General features: G+C 48.2%; 1 protein-coding gene and 1 long non-coding RNA gene across 3 annotated transcripts in view; one reads left to right on the top strand and one right to left on the bottom strand.

Moving 5' to 3' along the window:
- Nucleotides 1–12,027, bottom strand: part of LOC120979736 — a 26,429-nt gene extending 14,402 nt beyond the window's left edge. The window contains exons 1-2 of the long non-coding RNA XR_005774372.1: nt 11,977–12,027; nt 10,885–10,948 (exon numbers count right to left, since the gene is read on the bottom strand). This is a non-coding gene — a long non-coding RNA (uncharacterized LOC120979736). The remainder of the gene's footprint in view (nt 1–10,884; nt 10,949–11,976) is intronic.
- On the top strand, nt 9,208–16,692 carry LOC120979735 (serine/threonine-protein kinase pim-3-like). 2 transcript variants are annotated; one of them, XM_040408686.1, is made up of 6 exons: nt 9,208–9,454; nt 13,368–13,468; nt 13,799–13,849; nt 13,940–14,303; nt 14,420–14,596; nt 14,809–16,692. In XM_040408686.1, exons 1-6 carry the CDS (start codon nt 9,370–9,372, stop codon nt 14,982–14,984), a joined length of 954 nt encoding a protein of 317 aa, XP_040264620.1. In that variant the 5' UTR covers nt 9,208–9,369; the 3' UTR covers nt 14,985–16,692. The 2 variants fall into 2 exon arrangements, with proteins under 2 accessions (XP_040264620.1, XP_040264619.1); XM_040408685.1 differs by lacking the exon at nt 9,208–9,454 and adding an exon at nt 12,175–12,467.

The raw sequence follows: 16,692 nt of genomic DNA, 5'->3' as shown, positions 1-16,692 counted from the left end.
CTAGACCAGTGACGTCCCAATCATCGGTCACGTGGCATAGGTGCAGCTCAGTCCCATCCAAGTGAATGAGACTAAGTTGCAATAAGAGGCGCTTAGTAAACTATATGGAGGTTGGCAGAGCTCCTGCCTCTTCAAACAGCTGATCGGCGGGGGTGACGGGAGTAGGATCCCCATCGAGCACATATTAATGACCTATACCCTCTTGGAAAACCCCACAGCTTCCATCACATAGGCTTGGATTTACAGGAGTCTTCCACATTCGGAGTACTGATCGCCCGAGGACAGGTCATCGATATTAGATCGGTGGGAATCCGACTCGTAGCACCTGCACCGATCAGCTGTTTAAAGGGGCAGCAACGTTTAAACCACTGTTGTTTACCTGCTGTCTACGTGGTGCAGAATATTGCACAGCTTTGCCCTATCCACTTGAATATGACAAAGCTCCAATATCCTGAAGATGGCCCCCAACGACGAGGACTCAGTGCTCGCAAGCGCGTCATGGCCCCTTTAAAAGGCTGATCTATTTGGGAGACTGGTGTTGGACCCTCGCCAGATACTCATGGCCTGTGAGAAGGATATTCCATCAATAGCCTAAACCCAGAAAACCTCATTAAAGGGGTATTCCCATCACATACAATGGGAGCATATCGCTAGGATATGCCCCCATTGTCTGATAGGTGCGGGTCCCACCTCTGCGACCCGCACCTGCAAGGAGAACGGGACTGGGAAATGAATGGAGGGCGCACTGCGCATGCACAGCCGCCCTCTATTCATTTCAATGGGGGCGCAGAAAATAGCTGAGCTGTGGCTCGGCTATTTCCATCTTCCCCATAGAAATGAATGAAAGCAAGGGCCATTCACTTGTATGGGAGTAGCGGGGAGCAGCGCTTAGTGGTGGAGGGACCCCTGGGGTACTCCAGCCACAGCTCTTCCCGCTCCGTTCTCCTTGTAGGTGCTGGTCCCAGTCCCAGAGGTGGGACCCGCACCTGTCAGACAATGGGGGGCATATCCTAGCGATATGTCCCTATTGTAATGTGATGGGAATACCCCCTTTTAAAGATTAGGTCCTCCAAGTACCAGAAATCCCCTTTAAGAGCGTTGATTCCATATTCCCGCGTGCTCTATGATGGTATAAAGATATATAAATAGAGACATGGCAGCGGCGCTCTCAATTAGGTTATGTGATACCCTACATAGGAGAACATGCAGTGCTGATAGGGAACACATCCTACAGGGGGGGTCGGACTTGACACACTTCCAGGACTGCAGAAAGGTCAGACAATTGTACCCGGGCGTCCGTCAGATTAGTCGCTTACAACAGCGGCGTATTAAACCACAGCTCTCAGCCACTTGGAAAATAGGGCATTATTTGGAAACCCTATAGGTCTGGTCAAGGAGTTACGTATGGGAGGTGTGAGAAAGGCTGCACTGATGACGAGACCGCATTGTACTGCTCTGCGTACATAAGAACCGGAAACGCGCCGGTGGAGCAATTCACCTGCTCCGAGGGAGGTGTTAAATGTCACCGACTGTATGCTGCTGGTTTATAGTAAGAGGACAGAACAGCACGTCGGGAGAGATGTACTAATGCCATTACACCAGGTTTATAACAGATCGCCATATCAACAAAATAAAGGGGTAGGACAATGAGATGTGCCGTCAATGTCAGATAGGTGTACGGATATCTCCAAAGTAAACCGACAGCAGGGACGCATGCGCGGCCACCCAACTTTCACCATTACAGCAGTCCCATAGTGGCGAATGGAGCAGTGGCTGCGCTTGCGCTCTCTACTCACCACTCAGGGACCGTGTGCACTCACTTTGCCATTTGCTAGCGATTAATAGAGAGCGCGCCGCACATGCGCAGTGTGCTCTCCATTACTTTGGAAGATAGGAGTGGATCCCAGAGGTGGGGCCCACACCTATCCGACATGGACGGCGTATCCTAGCGATGTCATCAATGTCCCAGATGGGCCAACCCCCTTTCATGAGGAAAAGGCCATCAATATTAAAATCTTGGAATATCCCTTTAAAAGCAGGATAGGGAATAAGGTCTGATTCGTGAGGGTCTGACTAGCGTGGAGCAGACTTGTTTTTTTTTTTTTTAAAGTTCGCATTCAAAGTTCGGGTTGGGGTTATCGAAGAATCCCATTATGGATTCCAAATTCAGTTATGGTCCGTGGTGGCGGAATCCATAATGGGATTCTTCGATAACCCGAACTTTGGACGCAGAACTCAAAACACAAGTTCGCTCAACACTAGGTCTGACAGCTGGAGCCCCCACTAACCATGAGAATGGGGGCCAATGCTCCTCATTTGAATGGAGCGGCAGTCACACATACACAGAGCCGCTCCATTCAGCTCTATGGAATGGAATGCAAGGGCCCCAGTTCTTGTGATTAGCAGGGGCCCGGTGTACAGACACTCATCCCCTATCCTGTGTCTTCACGGGACATGCTTCCGATATACCTGGGGGGAGGGAATTCACTACTGAAGTCCATGTTTCTTGTGTCTGCGTTGATATAATTTGCGCCAAATTATTTATGTTCATCTGCGCAGAAATTAAAAAAACAAAACAAAAAAAAAGGACATTAACTTTCAAAAACCGCGCTAATTTTTTGTCACATCCATAGGGTTTTATCTTCACCACAGCTGCTGTGTGTGTGTGTTCCAGCCTCTGAATGATTCTATTCACTGACAGCAAACACTGTGGAATCCAAACACGAAGCTTATTTTTAATGTTACTCAAAGAGGATGCCGTACTCGCCTTTAATTCCATGGGAAGGGCATGGGTTTAATTAGACTGTTACTGAACACACGGGGATAAAAAAGAAAGAACACGTGTTCCGTGCGGCTGTACAGCAGGAAGGTGACAGCGCGAGCATGCCGCTCAGTCACAGGTGTCGCGCTTGCTCTCAGTTTCGCAAGCTCAAGCTGCTCTATGATGACACACCGCCAGCCCACTGTACTCACAGCTGAAGAAGGTGAGACCTTTCCAAGCTGAATGCCAAATTGTAAACCCCCACATCCACCCCCCTACGCTCTGTCAACATTAGAGAATAACTGCAGGTAAGCTCTATGCTAATTTGCAAAAGTTTACACACCCGACTAAAATAAAGAGTCACCAATAAGTCTCTGAGCCCTTAAAACCGCACTATTCAAATCATTACTTTATCGGTTTCTAGAAAAACCAGGCGACAAGCAATACAGCATTCAGGGGTGCGCAGGTAAGGCACACGTAATGCAGCTAATAAGGGAATATTCGCAACGACCAGACGTTCCATAGAGAAATCCTTGAGGCTTTAATATAGTGGGAAAATACTGGAGCCCTGTTCAGAAGGGAGGGGCACACTAAGGGCTTATGCACATAAACATTTTCTTTCCGTTTTTTTGGTGTACCGTATGCGGAACCATTCATTTCAATGGGTCTGCAAAAAAAAAAAAATTCCGTATGTTAATTCCGCCAAAAAATAGAACATGTCCTATTATTGTCCGCATTATGGACAAGGATAGGACTGTTCTATTAGGGGCCGGCTGTTCCGTGAGATACGGGATGCACGACGACGTCATCAGTACTTTCTGCAGACCGCAAAATACATACAGTCGTGTGCACGAGCCCCAACTCATATGGTCGGCCCGAAAAATTTGCCCACCCAAATTTATTTTGAATTGAGGATCTGCACTGCGCAAGCGCTGGCGGGCCACTTTTCATGGTAGTAGGGTACCAATCCACCTTTCAGAGGAATCACGACTGACAGTCTGGTTGCAAGGGAATCCTCCTTAGCATGTTTTCTAGGATCTTAATATTGATGACCTATCCTCGGGATAGGTCATCAATATCAGATGGGCGGGGGTCCAACACCCAGCACCCCCATCCATCAGCTGTTTGAAGACAATGCCCCCGCCGTGCCAGCGATGCCTTCCCTAGCGCACAGCCTTTTCTTCAACCAGCTGATTGGCGGGGGTGCCGGGTGTCAGATCCCCACCGATCGGATATTGATGACCTATCCTGAAGATAGGTCATCAATATAAAAATCCCAGAAAACCCCTTTAAACGGGTGCTCAGGCCACAAGATAGTTGAGCTGTCAGGATCTCAGAGATAAGGGCTGCACACATCGAGCCATCAGGGCAGCTACCTGACGGATTCAGTGTAAAACAGGAAGCAAGACAGTCTGCAGATACACTGAAAGTGAAGGCCGTAGAACAAAAACTGTAGAAAATTCGTAATAAAGACCGATTTTTTTTCTTTTTTTTTAGCCCAAAATGAGTAAAATGCAACTATTAAAAAAACATGTCTTGGATAACAACTTTTTTTTTTTTTTTTTTACATATGGGGTACAATGGGTTAAAAAATACCCCACCAATTCCCGGCAAGAAGTACCTAGATATGCCTGCTCACAGGAGGCAGGTCTCCGTTGCAGCCAGTGATTGGCTGAGCAGGAATCCCGCTGCCGTTATCTGCGTGTTGGGTCAGAATCAGGAAAAGGACGCCAGTAAAGGACTAGGGCCCCTTTAGCTGAACCAGCAGGGGGCACTCCAGTCCACAGGGTGGGGGAGGGGTTTTGTTTGGCAAGAGTAGCATGCACCAGGAGTGTGTGTGGGGGAGGGAGGGGGGTGATTTTTTTGCACCCACCTGTTTTTTTTTTTATACAGGTGCCCTCAATTCGACCAGCACAGAGTCAGCAGTGGACAGGGAAAGGGAAATCTCGCCATCTGCTTTAAGCGCAGCCATAGATTCTGTGTGCGCACCGGTAGCCTACATCAATAAGCGTATACATTACAATATAGCACACCGTACGGCTGCAGCTGCTCCCCAGGAGCCCATTTTTCTTCTAAAAATTGACGCGAACAGCCAGGAGACCTGTGGTCTTCACATGATCCGGCCGCAAACAGACAAGAGCGATTGTCAGCAGAGGAAGAAGTGGGGAAACGTCCCGCGGAAACTAAAGCGGCCCTGTCCTCGGTGTCCCTGCTGACCTCTCGAGTTCATAGAGCTCGTGTTAGCGAGGTCGGTGCGGTCATTAGAATAAGCTACACAGCGGCTGCAGAACGCCTCCAATACGGTGTACTAAAAAAATTATAATAATCCCAGCGTCTGGCTGGGTAGAAATGGTTATTACGGGTTGTTAACCCTTTGTAAGATGGAGCAGGAGGCCTGGGATAAAAAGTTGAAGCGGATTGGGAAGGAGGGAGGGGCCCTTCAGCTCCTGGATGATCCCCTGGCATCGTAGTTGTAATCATTGTAAAATGAGAAGTTCTGCAATTCTGCAATAAACTTTGCACTTCAATTTCTCAACATCTCTGCTTGCTGTTCGGAAATGGAGACACTCATTGATATACCTGCCCTAGTCTCGTTCACACAGACGCATGGCTCTCAGCTCTCTCATGCCCTCGTGACAGGAGAAGGTCATCGGGTCAGGTTTGCAGCCTCTGGATACACACTGGAATGTCTCTGTTCACCGATAGCAAGCAGAGATATTAAAAGTGGAATACTCTGTTCTAGCGGAGGGAGAAGCAGAGTCCACATTGTAACTGCTACCAGATATTTTATATCTATGGCTGGGCATGCATACAACATGGGCTCTGGGCGTGCGTAACAATGCAGCACAACGTATGGACCGAGTACAAGCCCCGGGCGGAACAACCCTCGCCCCACGCAGGGGAGAATCAGTCACTTTACGGGTATTGTTTCCTCGCGTTGTTAGGCTCTTCATATCACAGGAGTTGTGTCATTCTGTTGCCATGGGATACAACACAAAGCTGCCGCCTGGATACAAAGTAGCGACACACAGATCCCTGCAAAGCTGCGTCACACCCCAAGCAACGCAAATAAACAATGTCACGTATATATGTGAGTCACGTGGATTTCCAAGTGGATTAGTCGCTGTTTTTTGCCGCCGACCCACAGCAAAAATCCATGTCAGATTTTCTTGTGTGGCCGTACCCTAAAACCAACATTTAAAGGGGGTCTCCGGGCTACAGATTTTGACGACCTGTCCTCCGGTTAGGTCATGAGATCGGTGGGGGACTAGACAAATGGGGTACCTGGGCTGCTTTTGAAATGCAAGACCGCCACCACTAGGCAGACGGTATGGCGGTAGACTGCTCCCATGTAAACAATAGGACAGACCATAGCAGTCATGATCGGAGGACCCCTTTAAACTGATACAGCTTCTGAAACCATATATCAGGGATGCTCAACCTGCGGCCCCTCCATTTGTTAGCATGCCTTAATAGCTGTAGGTTCTCCAGGCATGTTGGGAGTTGTAGTTTTGCAACAGCTGGAGGGCCGCAGGTTGGGCATCCCTGCCCTATAGAATGTTAAAAAAAGGGACTTTCACCGCAATGGTTGTTGCTTGGGGACATTCTTGTATTTCCTCCTGTTTGTGATAAACATCATCGCTATGAAGGACAGCAATGGCCTCTGGCACCCGCTGAAAACACAGGCACCCGCCACCTTCTTCAGCACCAGGGTCGGCAGCAGCGATAAAAACGAAATACCAGTCTGCATAATAAAATAAAAATTGGGTGCCCCGCTTCCCTCCCATCTGCACAGCTGTGGGGGGGACGGAGGGGTCGTGTCTAGTGTTGAGCGAACTTCTGTTTTAAGTTCGGCGTCTAAAGTTCGGCTTTCGGTTAGCGGAGAATCCCGATATGGATTCCGAATTCCGTTGTGGTCCGTGGTAGCGGAATCAATAATGGCCAATTATTGATTCCGCTACCACGGACCACAATGGAATTCGGAATCCATATCGGGATTCTCCGCTAACCGGAAGCCGAACTTTAGACGCCGAACTTAAAACAGAAGTTCGCTCAACACTAGTTGTGTCCCAGTGCAGGGACTGATTCACCTCTCCCCAAATGTTGACCCAGTTATTGCGTACGCTCTCGGGGGAGGCACGGTTCATAGTCTCCATTTCAGCAGCACCACCGAACATTGCAAAATATTCCAAAACGTAGACGCGATTTAATAGAGCTAAAGTCAGTCATGACCTCACCAGCAACCAAGACGGATTCTCCTGCCGTCAGATGTTTATTCCATTCATTTCCATAGCGCTGTACAGACATGGCCATCACTCACCACAGCCCCCGTTACCATTTGGGCTTATGAGCTAAATTCCAAATGAACCCCATTTGTATGGGAGTAAACCCACAAACACGCAGAGAACCTGGATCTCAGCGCTGCAAGGCAACGCTGCTGACCGCTGCACTGGTTATAAATTAAAGGGCCAGCATCCCGTCCTGCTTCATGCTGGTCAGATATGCCTGACAACAGGGAGCAATAGACTGCACTCAACACGGGTAGAGGAGACAGACTACAGGGGGAGGGGGGGGGGGGGGGGGAGGGAAGCTCACATGAAAATCTGGCTAATCACGGACGATGAGTAGACTGCAATGCGATATCGCGCCCAATGTATAATTATGGGACACATGCAGTATTAGGGTCCACTCACACGTATTAGGGTCCATTCACGGACACTGGCAATGTGCATTCCACAATTTGCGGACCAGACATCGCCGGCACTATAATAGAAAATGCCTAATCTTGTCCGCAATTGCGGACAATAATAGGACATGTTCTATTTTTTTGCGGAAACGGAAGCACGAATCCGCAAATGCGGACCCATTTTCCGGACGTGCAAATGGACCCTCAGGCTACTTTCACACTCGCATTTTGGCTTTCCGTTTGTGAGATCCGTTCAGGGGCTCTCACAAGAGGTCCAAAACGGATCCGTTTCACCCTAATGCATTCTGAATGGAAAAGGGATCCGCTCAGAATGCATCAGTTTGCCTCCGATCAGTCTCCATTCCGCTCTGGAGGCCGCCTGCAGCGTTTTTCTGTCCGTCCTGGGATGCAGAGCGAGACTGATCCGTCCTGGCACACAATGTAAGTCAATGGGGACGGATCTGTTTTCTCTGGCACAATAGAAAACGGATCCGTCTCCCATTGACTTTCAATGTAGTTCATGACGGCTCCGTCTTGGCTATGTTACAGATAATACAAACGGATCCGGTCATGATGGATGCATGCGGTTGTATTATTGTAACGGATCAGTTTTTGCAGATCCGTGACGGATCCGCCCAAAACGCGAGTGTAATAGTAGCCCTAGGTGACAACAATTTTACATTATCACCTTATTGCAGAAATTGCAATGATATCACCTAAGGATACGGCCACACATATACGATGCAAATTTTCCGCATGCAATTCTGCAATGCGTCTGTTCTGAAGGTAAAGAAAAAAAAAAGTTAAATCTGTGGAGTTCACAGCGCAGCATGGCGTATGCGATTTTGATTCATGTCACGAAAATTTTCTACACAAATTGACCTGCTAATTTCCACCGTAGAATTTACCCTTTGCAATGCAGACTAAATCCTGCTGCAAGAAAGGCCTCATTCACATGTCCGTGATAAAATCCGTGAAAAGATGATCGGCGATGCACGCGTGAAGGATCTGTGTTTGGTTCGTGTGTCCGTTTTTTTTTCTTTGCTCACCATGTGTCATCAGTGTTTCACGGACACCGTAAAGCTGAAAATTTTCAAAGCATCTCTTCCTAATGATCGGTGAAATGCGGATATCATCCGTGTTTTTCCCTGACCCATACACAATAATGGGCGCGATGTAAAAGACAAAACAGAGCAAGCTTCCATGCTAAAAATGTGAATACACACGTTAAAAAAAAACAGGTACGTGTGCTGTCCATGGAGAACACGTACAGCACACGTCTGTGAATCACCAACATGTGAACGTGACATAACTCATGCAGATTTCGTGACGGACCCCAAGCAAAACAGAGGTGGCCGTACCCTAAAACCACATTGTATGATAAGCGGACCATCTTTATCCATTCACTGATGGACTATGGTTATAAAATTAAAAAAAAAAAAAAAATTAAAAAAATTCTGTAACGTCTTTGGCAGATCGTGTAAAAGACCCAGTGTAATAAGAACTGTCGTAATATTCACGGGCAAGTAAAAAAAATTATATATACACACACACGTATTGGCGGAGAGGTAAGCGCACAGGCGCCCCGGCAGCTGGAACAATAAGAGGTTTCAAATAAAAAAAAGAATGCTGTAGTTGTATGGAAGCCATGCCGCTCCATACTTAGTCACCGATGGGTGGATAGGCGTGGAACTTCACCCTCCCCCGGACCCTCCCCCTACTTCGCTGTCAGCAGTGTCATGTTGCAGAGTCCTTGAGCCTCAGTCAATGTGAACGCTGCTATCTTAGAGGACTGATCATTCCCTTGGACTATACCAGCACCGGCCGGACTTCTAAAAAGGGGTAGGAGACCAGCCCGGAGAAAACGTTACGGCAAGACCGTCACCCTTCCACCGGATCGTGCCCTGCCGATACTGCCACCATGTCATCGGTACAAGTCATCTACCATCAGAAAATCCACAATTACCTCCTGAATTCCGTATTCCCCAAAGATGATCTTCCAGATGGTGAGTTACGTTTTGCAACATTGTATCCGTGGCTTGTGCACAGTTGATATTACGTTGCATTTCTGCAGCAAATTGTTTCTATTTCAATTTTTTTTTTATGTCTATTTTTTACAAAACGTTTTGCAAATCTCTCTAGAATATTGTGGTTGGGCAGAGCCGGCGGCGCACATGACGGCTATTAGAACTATTAAAGCACGGGCGTGATTCATAACATACGGTTTCTGCATCCTATGCACCGGAGAGGAAGGGATTGTAGGGAACGGATTATGACAGCTCTGAACTCAATATTATACTGGAATATCATATGATCTGCCACAGCGGCGGAACATCTAAGGGGGGGGGGGGGGGAGGCGTACAATGAGGTGGGGGGAGGGATGTTAGGTAACCACCGGGGAAGCCTGTGCTAAAGGGAACCACCGCCATCTGTGCGATATATATATATATGATAACGCCGGTGTATTCTATAAGGTCTACCGGGTGTATACACCCTGAGGGGGGGAGAGGGAAGGGGTCCCTGGGCTTGGTGTAACATTAAAGCAGGCAGATAAGATGGATGACGTGTCCTGTTCACAGCCGGTGTTATCCCACTACACATCTGCTAAACCCAGGAGCTTGCAATCAATGCAATCAAAGCTGCAGGATGGCGCCACCATAAAAAATATCCTTAAAAATTACCATTATTAAGCAGGTTAAAGGGCCTGACCTCCCATCTTTTATAATGCAAAAATAGGAGGGAGGGAGGGGGGGGGGGGGGGATGGGGAAAGACCCGTGTATATCTATTTATAGAACGCTGCGTGCATCAAATGCAGATTTTTATTTTATTTTTAACACCTGCCAACATGGCAGCTGACTGATCCTGCACAATCCCCACTGGGGGTTCGCTATTGACACCAGACCTTCTCTTTGAAGATGCAAGATTACATAAGAGTATGAAGGAGGAGGAGGAGGAGGGGGATGGGGGAACCCCAATGTAAACAAACCCCCGAACCTGTATAGGATAGAAGCAAACGCCCTGCCGACAGGGATTATTCGATCGGCGCGGCTCTAGGTCATCGGCCTTTCGGACGGTGACATTTATATGGGCTTACAGAAGGACGTTGTAAATAAAAATGGCTTCTCAAATGCATTGTGCAGGGTGGGAAATGATGGAGGGGTGGGGGGCGATAAGGGCATCATTAGCTATTAGGTTGGAGAACGCATGCCGAGGGAAATCTAGGTGAAAGATCTAAGCGGTATTAGAAGTGCGTAGAAGGGTTTGGGCGGTATTACAGGGCACCGGCGAGGTGAACTGTATTACACTGACATATCTGGCAAGGAAAATGTCAACAGTGAGCTCGGGGGCGACCCCTAGTGGCCGCTGGCGAAATGACGCCGGCGCTATATTAAGAACGCTTATTACCTTGCTCAACTAATTAGCACGTCGGCATACCTTTTAAATTGGGTGTTCACCGAGAGGGTTTCGATGATGTCGGCGTGGAGAATTTCTTGAATTTCTGAAATTAGAGACGTAGGCTTCTTACGGGGAAAATAAAAAAAATCATCCAAGTGACCTACATACAGAGACACAAGCGTCCATTATCAGGTTATCACGTCACGGACAAACACAGACTGTTAGAGCGTAAAAGCGTACGGGCCAATTCATCGGGGGGGGGGGGGGGGGGCCACGATTAAATACGAACGGATCAACAAAAAAAAAAAAAAAAAAAAAGTAAAGAAAACTTTTTTTGGGCCATTTAACCCCGTGTGGGGGCTCAAAGGGATGGCGCACCCTTTGAAACGATTGGCGGCGAACAGTCAGGGATACGTCTTACGCAGCTGCATCCGTTTTGCAAAATACGGATACCGTCCATGCGCGACGCGTTTTTTTTTGCGGACCCAAGTATGGCAGAACTTAGGTTGTATATTTTGGCGGAACGGACATAGGGATGCCCCGTCGCGCCCCCGCACACACTACCCACCCCTTTGTAGTTGGAAAACTACAACTCCCAACAGGCAACTATATGATGCAGCTCCTGCATGAGACACATACATTATATATATATATATTATTATTTTTTTTGTATGCACTTTGCATCAGGTATGATGGGGGTTGTAGTTCTCGAACAATGATCTCTGATCTTGCATGCCTGTTTGCAACTACGTGCAAAGTCCATCCATGGTGGCTGCTGGAGAGACCACCCAGCCTTGCAGGCTGCAGACCCCCTGCCTCTCACCCATGTGGGGGGGGAAGTAACCTCATGTGCTCCCAAGATTTGGCGCCATAAGCAAGCCTCCGTCTCATCCTATAGGAATGCGGGGGGGGGGGGGGGCCGCGGCCAGCCTCATTTACGGCCATTATTGAGTAAACTGAGATAAACGCCACTTAGGCGCTTCACAAGATCATTGTATCTTAATGTCCGTGCTGGAAAATTCCGCCTCTTCTCCTTCCCCCCCACAAACCACCATGTGCCGTAACTACAATAGAAAAACCTGGCGGCTCCGGATTATCAGGAGGGAGGAGGAGGGGGGTAAAACAATTTACAGTCCATTTGTAGTCACCCGAAAGCCACGCCCCCCACAGCTTCTCGTGTGGCATTCAAAACTGCTTTGTCCCATCCCGCGCTCTCATTGGCTGCCCTGCCCTCTCAGACGCGGGAATGAAGACTCCCGGGACGCGCCCTCATTGGTCAGCGCCGTTCCTCCCTGGGCTAATACCTACGCGTTGATTGGCCGGCGTCGTTCCCTCCCTGAGAGCTGATTGGTCAGTTCTTACACCTTGGGCATAATATACAATATTGTAAGCGCACGGGGGCCACACGTGGAGCTCGTTGTTCTACCGGCCGGCTGGAAGAAGCGTGGTGTGCGGGAAAGGAAGCAGAAGCAGCAGCGTCATGTTACTGGCGGCGCAGGGACCCTTCATGGATCGCCATCCTAAGGCTTCTCTGCAGTGTTACTATAGGAAGCCGGGCGGCGGCGGCGGCGTCCATCACTCCGCGTCCTCTGCGGCTGACGAGCAGGGGAACATCACCCCAGGTAGACGGAGGAGCTGATGGTCATGCGGTGGAGGTAGCAGAGCCGAGCCGGTCCTTTTTCATGCAGTTCTTTGCAAGGAACCAAGTGACAAACTCAGCTCTGCTGCATCTATATTGCTAGTTCTACGCCTATTTGTAGTCATGCAGTTTTTTGGTGTCTGCACCTCATTACAATGCACTTGTTTCTGTTTATTGAGACCATGTAATTATGCAGATTATTGTGCTGTAGCTTTCTATGGGGTATATGTGGGGTCTGCATTGCACTGAATCTCTGGGGCAGGATAGGCCAATGCACACTATAAATGAGGATTATTAGCTATTTTTGTGCTATATATTATGAGAGCTGTCATTAGATTAGATGAGGCTGTGTACAATGCTGATAGGAGAGCGGTGGTCATTGATCTGGGGGGGTAGGTGATGGCTGATTTCCTCTGCGCCGCCTAGATTCGCTGTGGTACCTGCATCCATCCAAAGGCTGCAGCTATTGATCTGCCCAGGGGCGGGGGCGCTTTGCAGATGAGCAGGTAATGCATAGAGAGAGTGGGTGTGGGGGTGGTCTCCTCCTGAGGGAGGGGTTTCCCAAGGATACCCGCAGAGCTATGCTTGAGGAGGAGGAGGAAGGCGGGGTTGCCTTATCCGCAGGGAGTCTCCCAGATCCTGGCGCTTTCTAGGAGATGCTGCGGGGGATGAGGCATGCCGGTGACTCACCTGCTGTGTACATGCAGTGTCGGATATGATGGGGGTCTGTGCAGACCTCACACCCTGATGGCGCAGCCGTTCTCACTGGATATCATCCCGCTGCAGCCCCTTACTCTATTGGCAGGTATCTTCTATGCCGATTGTCTTATCCGTCTCGTGCGAGGAAGTATCATCTTGACATCCTTGTTCCTTCTCTTCACAGTAAAAGAACCATTCGAGAACTGCTACCAGGTGGGCCCGGTGATTGGCACCGGCGGCTTTGGCACAGTCTATTCGGGAGTCAGACTGGCAGACAAATTGCCCGTAAGTTTCATTTCATAGCGTTATGTCCTTTAAGGGTGGGCAGTTGACCCTTTGCATGCTTGATCACGCTGCTTTGCATTGTGGGGGTTCTACAAGTCAGACATAGATCCATTTTGCACAGTGGGTAGCGGGCTAACTCTAAGCTGGTAGCATCGTGCAAACATAGGGACGACGCAAGATAATATAGTGACCATGGGTGTAGGGAGGTTTCTGGACATGCTTATAACGGGGAACAATAGGTAGAATGTAGGTGTAGTGTCCCTTTAAGGGTAGCTTATATTATATTGCATACATGGGATGTATCGTTGATGGCCATGTCTTTCTTTACAGGTTGCCATCAAGCATGTGTCAAGGGACAGGATTGGAGAAATGAAGCACATGGTGAGTTCATTACCTAAAGACGATAGTACAATGTATGGGTTGGACCAAAAGCCCTGGACGGTCATATTCATGGTGACCTTCTTGTTACAGAATGGGACCTTGGTTCCCTTGGAGATCTACCTCCTGAAGAAAGTGTCCACCGGCTGCCGAGGAGTGATCCGTCTCCTGGACTGGTACGAGAGGCCGGACGGCTTTATCATAATCATGGAGCGGCCGGAGCCCGTGCAGGATCTCTTTGACTTCATCACAGAGCGAGGGGCCCTCGGCGAAGACCTCGCCGCCAACTTCTTCCGCCAGGTGGTGGAAGCCGTGAGGCACTGCCACTCCTGCGACGTGGTTCACAGAGATATCAAAGACGAGAACATTCTTGTAGACCTCAGGACGGCAGAGCTGAAGCTGATCGATTTCGGCTCTGGTGCCTTGCTGCGGGATGCTGTTTACACCGATTTTGACGGTAAGTCGCCATCAAAATCTCTGCGAATAACGTTTTACGCTTCTAGCTGCAGCTCCTGCAGATATCCAGGGTTTGCATTTTGAGTAAATGTTTCCCCCCCTATGTGTCTCCTCTAGGTACACGTGTCTATAGTCCTCCAGAGTGGATCCGGTTCCACAGGTACCACGGACGTTCTGCCACTGTGTGGTCCCTGGGCATCTTGCTGTATGATATGGTCTGCGGCGACATCCCCTTTGAACACGATGAAGAAATTCTCAAGGGAAAGATCCAGTATCGCTGCAGGGTGACTAGAGGTAAGAATCTTTAGAGGTGTATCATGCATTTGGATGGAATGATGGGACTTGTAGTGGGGGGGGGGGGGGGGTGTCATTGCTTTGTCCAAGATCTCACCTCTACTTTATCAGCAATGACCTTGTACTTTAAGAAAAGAGAAAAATGATATTATGTTTGCATTTCTTTTTTTTTGCCATATTTTTAAATTTTTGTTCTTCTGGTTCCTCTGCAGAATGCAAGGATTTGATTGAGTGGTGTTTGTCCAAGAGACCCTCTGACAGACCTTCCCTTGAGCAGATTCTGTCCCATTCCTGGATGACCCAGGAGCGTCTTCTAGACCAAAAGGACAATAAAGTGTCTAGGAAAGTGGACCAAGAATCAACCAACACAAGTCAGGAGAGCCTCTAATCTCATACAGAGACGCTCGATGAGCGAGACAGGAAGGATCTGTCGCAGTCCCGGTTGTGAATGGGCTGGCGTGGGCTTGTGTGTCCAGCCTTACAAGCTTGGATTCCCGGTGGGATGGAAGGAGCTGTCCCACCAGAGTGTGACATACTTGTTGGGGGTCTTAAAGAAGGGACTTTATTTTTTCTTTTCGTACCTAGAAAAATGTGGTGACCTCAGACTGTGGACTTATTCCAGAGACCTCTCGCTTTCCCAGTAGACTTGACGGGGGAAGGATGTGAGCAGGCGCAGTGGGTCGAGGGGCGGGTAGCCCTGGATGCCATTGTGCGGGGGGGTTTCACTAGTAAGACTATCCATATCCGCTGTATTGGGGTTGATTAGCTGCAGTTTACACTTGACCTCTTCAATGTTTGTTTTGAGTTCGCCTCCAACTGGAACCAGTTATCCTGCATTGACACTAATTTTATACATGGACCAAGCAATAGTTGATATCGGCGAGCGGTCAGCGGCCATTCTTGGCCGCAAATCCAGACTGGTTCCTGCTGTGGCTTCCATCTTTAAGAGCCAAGTACATTGCAAGAGAGGTCATAAGGTTAAGTGGATAATCTTGAAAACCCAGGCAGAATTGGGTTAGGCTGCAGAGCGGAGCGTTAATAACCAACAGGTTGTAGGGGCCGAAAGCAATTTTGGCTGCATGTAAGCCAAGTACCCTGCAATTTTTTTTTTATTTTTGTCGAATTGGGATACCCTTGTCTTAAAAAAAACAAAACAAACTTTTTTTATATAGAGCAAACAACCTTCTCACTGCTCTAAAAGGGGACCTGCACCATAATGTGGTAGTGAGGGGGTTAATTGAAAGGCTTCCTCGGAGGAAAAAAAAAAAGTGATAGTAGGGTTAGATGTCCCCATACTAAACAGGGCAATATTTGTGTGTTGCAGGAGTCGGCAACATCAGGCTCTTTGGCTGTGGAGGAACTGCAACTCGCACAATGCATATTTCTATAAAAGTGAATGGAGCACGCTGGGAGTTGTAGTTTCACAACAGCCGGAGTGTCGGAGGTTGCTATCGCATAGCAGTAACTGCCCATTGCAATTTTTTTTTCTTTTTCAAACACCTCCATGTCACTGAATATTTTACATGTCATTTTTTTTCTTACCTGGTTCTAATCCATGTTTATAAATACTCCCTTTTTGGTCCAGAAACTTTTGTACTGTTTTGAGATTTCAAACCAGATTGTAAGAACGGATGTGCTCGGATCAGTCGCCCTTTTAAGGGTCACGTCGGGTTTGCCCCCAGCTCTATAGGACTTAGTTCACATGTGATACTCCATAGACATCGTAGCCAGTAAAGGTATGCAAGTATTGCATTGTAATCCCTCGTCACATCATGCTTTCTACCCACGGTAGATGGGAGGTGATATGAGGAGGGATGAGTATGCTGCTGCTTTTTGATCTTCTGTCGATTCTCGCGCCAGGAGGCGGAGATGAGTTTACAGTTGTCGGACCTCCAAAAATAAAAATTGACTTGCTCTGTACAAAGAGCTTGCTACAATTTCAAATGCACACTTGCATACCTATCTAGCACACATAATGACACATGGGGATTTTATATTATATTTTTTTGTAAATTATAGATTTGATTATCCCGTGGGTTGATTGTGTCTTAAATCCTTACACCAAGCCTAATCATTCCCACACTGAACAAAAAAAA

Source organism: Bufo bufo, chromosome 9, assembly GCF_905171765.1.
Source record: "Bufo bufo chromosome 9, aBufBuf1.1, whole genome shotgun sequence".
NCBI lineage: Eukaryota > Metazoa > Chordata > Amphibia > Anura > Bufonidae > Bufo > Bufo bufo.
The sequence above is the reverse complement of the archived record's forward strand: the minus strand, read 5'-3'. Positions and strand labels throughout refer to the sequence as shown.

Bases quoted from the DNA above. Each gene is read 5' to 3' on its own strand.
- LOC120979735 (XM_040408685.1), top strand. From the start codon at position 12,326: ATGTTACTGGCGGCGCAGGGACCCTTCATGGATCGCCATCCTAAGGCT. The intron at 14,304-14,419 runs GTAAGTCGCCAT...TGTCTCCTCTAG, and splicing joins TGTTTACACCGATTTTGACG to GTACACGTGTCTATAGTCCT. The intron at 14,597-14,808 runs GTAAGAATCTTT...GTTCCTCTGCAG, and splicing joins TCGCTGCAGGGTGACTAGAG to AATGCAAGGATTTGATTGAG.